General features: G+C 35.7%; 1 protein-coding gene across 3 annotated transcripts; it reads right to left on the reverse strand.

Annotated features, from left to right (window-relative positions):
- Nucleotides 1-351: 351 nt before the first annotated feature.
- Nucleotides 352-5,883, reverse strand: LOC103328017 (putative disease resistance RPP13-like protein 1). Of its 3 annotated transcripts, none has more exons than XM_016796143.2 (4): nucleotides 5,397-5,883; nucleotides 1,714-4,871; nucleotides 829-962; nucleotides 352-744 (listed from the first exon to the last, which is right to left on the reverse strand). In XM_016796143.2, the coding sequence occupies exons 1-2, from the start codon at nucleotides 5,712-5,714 to the stop codon at nucleotides 1,788-1,790; spliced, it is 3,402 nt and encodes a 1,133-aa protein (XP_016651629.2). In that variant the 5' UTR covers nucleotides 5,715-5,883; the 3' UTR covers nucleotides 352-744; nucleotides 829-962; nucleotides 1,714-1,787. The 3 variants fall into 3 exon arrangements, with proteins under 3 accessions (XP_016651629.2, XP_088908046.1, XP_088908042.1); XM_089051920.1 differs by having other exon boundaries at nucleotides 538-709; XM_089051916.1 differs by having other exon boundaries at nucleotides 538-744; nucleotides 1,083-4,871.
- Nucleotides 5,884-7,482: the final 1,599 nt, after the last annotated feature.

The raw sequence follows: 7,482 nt of genomic DNA on the forward strand, positions 1-7,482 counted from the left end.
TACATAACATCTATGAAAGTTTTACACCAAAATTATGTGTTTCAATGCATATATCTGTCATTTTTGTTGATTTTTTCCCGATACCTAAAATGATAACGATATATCCCCCGAAATATCTGTAAATTGGACGCCCGATATTATCTGCACGGCCGATATTTTAATCCTTGCCTATAAGTAATGTGCATTACTTCATAACCTTTTTAGTCTTATGACTTTCCCAGAAGTCGAATGTCTTTGTTTAGCTCCAAGAGAAATTGACATGCTGAGCTCATTTTAACACCTTGAATATGACTGGGAAGATGAATTGTTATTACAAATAATATTTCCTGCAACTTTTACTCAAAATTGGAATTATGTACAGAACAATTATTGCTTCATTCTAGAATAAGATTCACATACTACACAAAAGTCAATTACCATACCACAGTTCAAAAGACTAATTCAAACTGAAGTGAACCACCAAAATTTAGAGTAACGAGAGCTTAAATCAGGAAGGACCAGAGTGTACATGTACCAACTAAGCATGCACAGATGACAGATGATAAACAAAACGCATTAAAAGGTGAATGAAAATTTGTAACTAAATACAATGAAAAACTGAAATATTACAATTTACAAACTAATTTCTTCAGAAGACGTCCAGATAGAAATGCCATATTCCATCACCAATCTAAAGGAGGATGAGGAACAACCGACAGAGAAGCGGCTTCTGGTTTGGCCAAAATTGCAAATATCCCAAAAACCCTGTTATTTTGAGTTAAATTGATCAAGCTGGTATAATATGTACAAAATCATTTTTACAAAGGTGGGAGATGTGGATTTCTTTACCTGAATCTACTAAGAAACTCGATTTCTGGTACTACTTTATATCAGAATGAATAGATTATGCAGGGGATATAACCGCTGCACTGGTATAGATATAGCCATACATGAGTTTTGCAGTTCTTCAGCTAAATAAATATCTGCAGTTTTAACCCAATTTAAAAGTTTGTTAGCATTAGCCACTGAATATTTGATTAAATGTATTAACGTGAAAATTGTCAGAATTGAGCAATGTGACATGAGAGATTGACTTTCATTACCTGCAGTTTGGCTTCCTGCAACATTGAAGTCATATAGCTATTATTCTAGATAGCTGAAAACGAGACGATAACTTTTCCAATAAATCTTCAAGGGTTTATTTGAGTCCCTCTTTATTTTGATTCACAGAAAAGAGTAGGTGAACACAATGAATTTGTGTATCTTCTTTGCTTTAGAACATATAAGATCTTAAAGAGATTTATGTGTTTGAGACAACACCACTTTCCAGGATGGTGTAACTTGTTTCATGTGTTTTCTTTTGATCATATTCGACAGAAGTATTCACCAGATTCAACAGTAGTATCTCAAAAGAAATAAAATTTCCTTTCAAATCAGGATGCTAAAATGTTTAAACTGATAGTAGGTCAACACTGGGGGAACCTTTTCCTTGCTTAAAGATATCTGAATCTAAATATTAACAAGGTTGGATTGATAATTGAATAGTAGTTACTACTTGATTGACACACTCTTATGAATTAGTAACAGCAAGTTTGAAGTTATAAACAATAAGAAAAGTTTGTTCAGATATCTCAAAATAGGCATGCAATTTGGTAAGCATAGCAATGTAGTATCAGTTGTTTCTTCTTTTTTGGGTCAAAAGCAAGTAAAAAGCACAAGAGAAAGGGAACTAACCAGTTTAAACTAATGAGCAGAGACTGCAGAACAAGCACCAGATAATGCTAATAGGATCGATCAGACATGGCACATCATATCTGTTCTCCATCGATCATTATGTGACGGATGTGAGCAATCTTGGGCCAATCTTCACCTTTTTCTCTCTGACATCGTTGTTTTAGCAAAGGACAATAAAAGATTTCTAGAAGTGAAAGAGAAGTGGGCAGCCCTTCCTCTGGCAAGCTCTGGAGCTCAGGGCATCTCCGAATTGCCAAATACTTAAGACAGATGAGGTTTGTCAACCCATTTCCATCCATGGTCTTAAGATTCGAAAAAGTGGAGATGGAGAGAGAGCTGAGAGTAGTTGGCAGTAGCCCCTCCTCTGGAAATGAATCTACTTCTCCACATTCATTGAAGTCAACTCTTAAGTCTCGGAGAGAGGTGAGTCTTCCAAGATCCCACTGCATACGATTTGCAATCAGTTTTCTGCAAGACTCAATCCGCAGTGATTTTAACTTCGATGGCAATCCCCCGTCTGGAAAAGATTCCAGTTCTGGACATTCTGTTATGTCCATGGACTGAAGAGATGGGAGAAGGGTGTGCATATGTTCTGGCAGTGACCTCAATTTCTTGCAGCGACAGATATTTATATTCGTCAAGTTTGGTGCATGTAGCCCTCCTTCAGGAAAACAAACAAAACTTGGGCAATATATATACAGGTACTCGAGGCATAGGAGTTTGCTGCATTCAGATTCTTGTGAAAGAGTGACACATTCTATATTAGTTCGACACAACACGAGCCTTTTAAGCTTTGGAAAGTAGTCCAAAGGTAATCTCCCACTTAGCTTAGGACAATTCCGCAGACGAAGCTCACAAAGATCAGGAAAAGCTCCACCTTCTTCATTACCTCCAACATAAGACCACTCTTGCCAATCTCGCATGTTTTCGAAGATCAAAACTTGCAGAGATCGAAATTGCTGGATTTCACTGCCATCATTACCAAAGAACTCAGCACCTATGGACACGACTCCATTTAACCCAATAATTTCAAGCTCTCTGAGAGAGGGCAGCATCCCAAGAGGTGGCAAGAAGTAACAATTTTTACAATTCAAAAGTCGAAGACAAACTAGGTTTGAGTAAGAACGATCGACTAACCAACCTGGAAATCTCGTACCCTCATAAGAAACAATGGTCAGTTCTTTTAGGTTCGTATGAGGTTGGAGGTTGTCGAGGACTTCTCTATCTTTTTGTGAATCCTCAGTATCGCCACCCCATTTCAAAACAAGTTGATTTAGATACTTCTTCTCCTTCATATTGGCCTCCAAAGCATCCCTGACATGGACAATGTTATGAAGCCCTGAAATACAAAGAGTTCCACGCAGACACCGAAGCTCCTTCAACTCTACAATGTCATCATACCCTGCAGTATTTTGGTCCAACACAAAGTCACTCAATGTTTGGAGATCCTGCAATTTGCCCATCTTTGGTGGCATCTTTCCTAATTTTGTTCCTCTGATATCAAGATGCCGCAAGTTGATTAGTCTTTCCAAGTTGGTTGGCAACTCAACAAGGCCTCGACAGTACGACAACAACAAAGTTTGCAAATTATACAAAGTACATGTTGTATTAGGTAACTTGCCTATCAAAGTGTAAGACAAGTCCAAGTGCCTAAGATGTTTCAGGTTACTAATTGAATTAGGCAAATTCCTAATGTTGTAGCCTGATAAATTTAGAACTCTTAAACATTGTAGTGTTGGAATTAAATCGTGCAGTATCTTGTCTGACATATAAAACTTTGCGACAATTGGACACGTTAGTGAAAATGGTAGGAAGGTGCGCAAATTCTTCGCCTCATATAAAGCCTCAAATTTCTCAAAACCATCACCATATGTTTTCATATACGAAAAATGACGAGTCTTACACTGAATGTCCAATGAGTCATTGTCCTCCAACCTCACACAAAAATCTCCACATACGAACTTCGCTAAGTCATTGATAAGGTCATGCATAGTGAAAACTGGTTGGTGATCAAATTCGCCTTGTGAATGTTGAAAAAATGACCTTGAGAGTAAATCATTGAAGTAGTCCTCTCCAACTTCTTCCATTGTTTTCTTGTTTTTGGATTGTAAGAGACCTTCAGCCATCCAAAGAAAAACCAGATTCGATTTTGTGAAAACATAATCTTTGGGAAATATCGAACAGTAGGCAAAACAACGCTTAAGATGCCGAGGCAGATAATGGTAGCTCAACCATAAAGCCGGCAGAATGTTGCTATCCTTATCTGACAACTGCCAGATATCGTTCTTCAGTATATTTTCCCATTCCTCTACGTTTGATTCAGAGCTTAAGATACCTCCAAGTGATTTTGCAGCTAAAGGAAGGCCTTTACACTTTCTAATAATCTGTCTTCCAATCACTTCAAGTTTTGGATTTCCACCAACTCTTCCACTTTTGAAGGCATGTCTTGCAAATAACAACCAACAATCTTCTTCGGATATTTGCATCAGATGGTGAGTTGGAAGAGTACCCATTACAGACGCAACGCTTGCATTGCGCGTCGTGACAATGATTTTACTTCCATGAGCTCCAGACTCAAATGGACGCCTCAAGACATCCCAATCGAAATATTTCTCATTCCAGACATCATCGAGAACAAAGAGAAACTTTTTCCCAGTCAAAGCTTCCTTGAGCTTAACCTGAAGCATATTTAGGTCCACGAGATCACAAGTTCGTGACATGATCATTGAGCCATAAATTGTTTGTGTCACTCTAACAACATCAAACTCTTCTGAAACACAAACCCACGCGTGGAGTTCAAAATGCTGCTTTACTCTAACGTTGTTGTATACGAGCTGAGCAAGAGTGGTCTTGCCGATCCCTCCCATGCCCACAATGGGAACCACACTTACTTTATTTTCAGTCACATCATCTAATAATAATTTGATGATAGTTTCTTTGTCCTCATCCCTTCCATATGGAGTGAAGTCGTCAACCAAAGAAGTTGAAGGTATTATTTGTGATGCTCTCCGTCTTGCTCCTGCTTTCAAATTAAGAACATCTTTTTTCTTTTCAATGAATTCCAGTCTCTCAATGATTTCTTCTATCTTGGAGTCAATTGCTTTGTCAATGGCATAAAACCATGGAGAGAAGAGCTTTTTGTTGAGTTTTCGGAACATCTGTTTTTTTTTTTTTTTTTTAATCAAGTAGAAACTTCATTAGATAAACTTCAGTGGTACAATCAAAAACATCAACAAGACATCTAAAATACTAATCACAAAACGGTAACAAACTAACATGCTAAAAGCAAACAAAAGCAGCGTTAGTTCACCAACAACAAATTAATAATTTTAAAGCTAATTAAATATTTAATTGAAGTTAATTTCTTTTCAATTTTGGAATAGAGATACACATAAATGTCCTAGGAACATATTCATTCCCTAGTATACAGAAATCTCTCTCTCTCTCTCTCTCTCTCTCTCTCTCTATATATATATATATATATATATAACAAAAGGTCCTTATTTAAGAAAAAAATTTCAAAACACAACTACTTAATGGATTAAAAAAAAAGTATATTCAAATGCAAATAATTGAAAATAAAAGAAATAAAAGTTCATGCAAATAAAAAAAAGTATATATATATGTATATAGTCAATAAAAACTTTAAATATCATTTTTCTTAAAATCCCCACAATCTGTACCTTACTAGTGCTGCTTCCATATTCAGCCTCCACCTTGCACCTCAAGGCTTCTGTCTTAATCTCGTTCAACAGATCCTGAGCATCATAGACTGCCTCCTTAAGCTCTTCGAGCCATTGCTTCACATCTTGGTTACTTATTTGCTTCTCCTCAGCATCATCAAGAACAGCATTCAAAGACAACAAAGTGATCTTCAACTTCTTCAGCAAACCCTCAGTGAGTTTCCTTCCCTGGATGAAATCAAGCACCTCCTTTGAAAGCATCTTCCCGAACACTTCCTCTAGCAAAGCCTCTGCAAAAGCTCCCGCCACAATCTCCATGGTGTTAACTTCTTCTTTTCTATATGGAATTCAGAGTTGAGAGAGAGAAGGTATTATTCTGTGAACAGGAGTTAGTAGAATAACTAAAGCTTAGAATAACAAGTTTATATGAGCATATATTTTGATGAAGCTGAGATAAATAACAATGGACGACTCATAAATCGTTGAAAGTGAAGTAAAGTCAAGCTATTTATATGGGAATCTGGACTATATATGTAATGTCATTATTTTTTTTCTCTCTCCTTTTGCTTTTGATAAAGGCAGATGCTTTCAAAAATATATTGGAGAAAGAAAGCAAAAGGCCATTTGGTTTCCCATTTTCTCCCCGTCAATTATTAATTTATTATGAGGAAACCATATAACGACAATGTTAGTGGGACCGCAAATTCCTTCTTATTTTTTCTCCGCTTCACTTTTTGACAAAGCTAACGCAGGAAACTTGTTAACAATGTAGCACTGAAAGCACTAAAAGAACTCTTTCCGATTAAAAAAATCAGATATTTTCAAAAAGATTCCGCTTTCACTATTTGTACACTCTCCTCAATCATGTAATTCATGCTTCATTTCATGCATCTCTATCACTCTCATGTAATAGAAATAACACTTTTTGTTGTTCTTAGCCAATAACGTAATGACACGTAGAATAACTTTTCACATGTCATTGTGTTATTGATCCTGAAATAACAAAACAGTGTTATCCCCGTTATATATAAATTTTTTAGATCTTGTAAACTAAACTCCACCACCAGTCAGTGCGTCATTTTATTTTTCTACAAAATGGAAAGACAAAGAAATATTAAAATTAATCAGTTGAGTTGGATATCATAACAATAATTATATTAGGTTTTACTTAAATCTGCTTTGTTGTTAACATCCCTTCCTAGTGTCATGAAAGGGTCAAGTTTATCCATTATATATCAACTTTTCTAACACTAGAAGTAAAAATAGGGACTTTCTAAGAAGGACTTTGTCTAGTACGTGTGATTACTTTACCATAATAAAAAGTAAATGTAACTATATAAGACCATGTTTTCCTATGTGTGATCATCTCCTGTCCAAAATCTGCCAAAGCATACAAACTTTTGCTCCTTCAACAATCCAAATTACAAAATAAAAAGAAAACAGCACTACAAGTTACAACCGTAATTCAGACCAAGAAATTTTCAGAACCTAGAAAGTGAAAGATAATAGCTAAAGGCCATGATGAGAGTCTCAAATTACATCTTTTTAATATTATTTTGAAGACTTTATGATATAATTTTGACTTAATAAATATAATTTCACTTGTTGTTACATTTTATTATCACCAATTGAACTTATGAGATGAATTTATCTTTTGTAGGAAGTTGGAAAGCCAAAAGATGAAGATATATATTTGTCCAAGTTCAAGCAAGTGTGAAAAGAATTGCTAGCAAATTTTATTGAAGAATTGATTGTGGGATTATTGTGATTATAAAGAGAAGTAAAGAGGGAGAAGAGAAAACAAAACCGTTGAAGCTAAAGAGCCTATTTCATGTCATTCATAGCCATTTAATGCCTACTACCTCACCGTTATTTCTTTTCCACTAACTCTCCACCATCAACGAATGTTTAATCCAATTAATCCCTCACTTAAACCCTTCATTATCCACCATGAATGTATTAACTTTCCACTCACCTCATTGACCACTATAAAAAAACCCATCAACTCATTTGGCAAGGGGACACTACGACAGATTTCTTTATCCATTTCATTTAAAATTTAGTTTATGATTTCCTTTGTAATGAG

Source organism: Prunus mume, linkage group LG1 (assembly GCF_029339155.1).
Source record: "Prunus mume cultivar Tortuosa linkage group LG1, ASM2933915v1, whole genome shotgun sequence".
Taxonomy (NCBI): Eukaryota; Viridiplantae; Streptophyta; class Magnoliopsida; order Rosales; family Rosaceae; genus Prunus; species Prunus mume.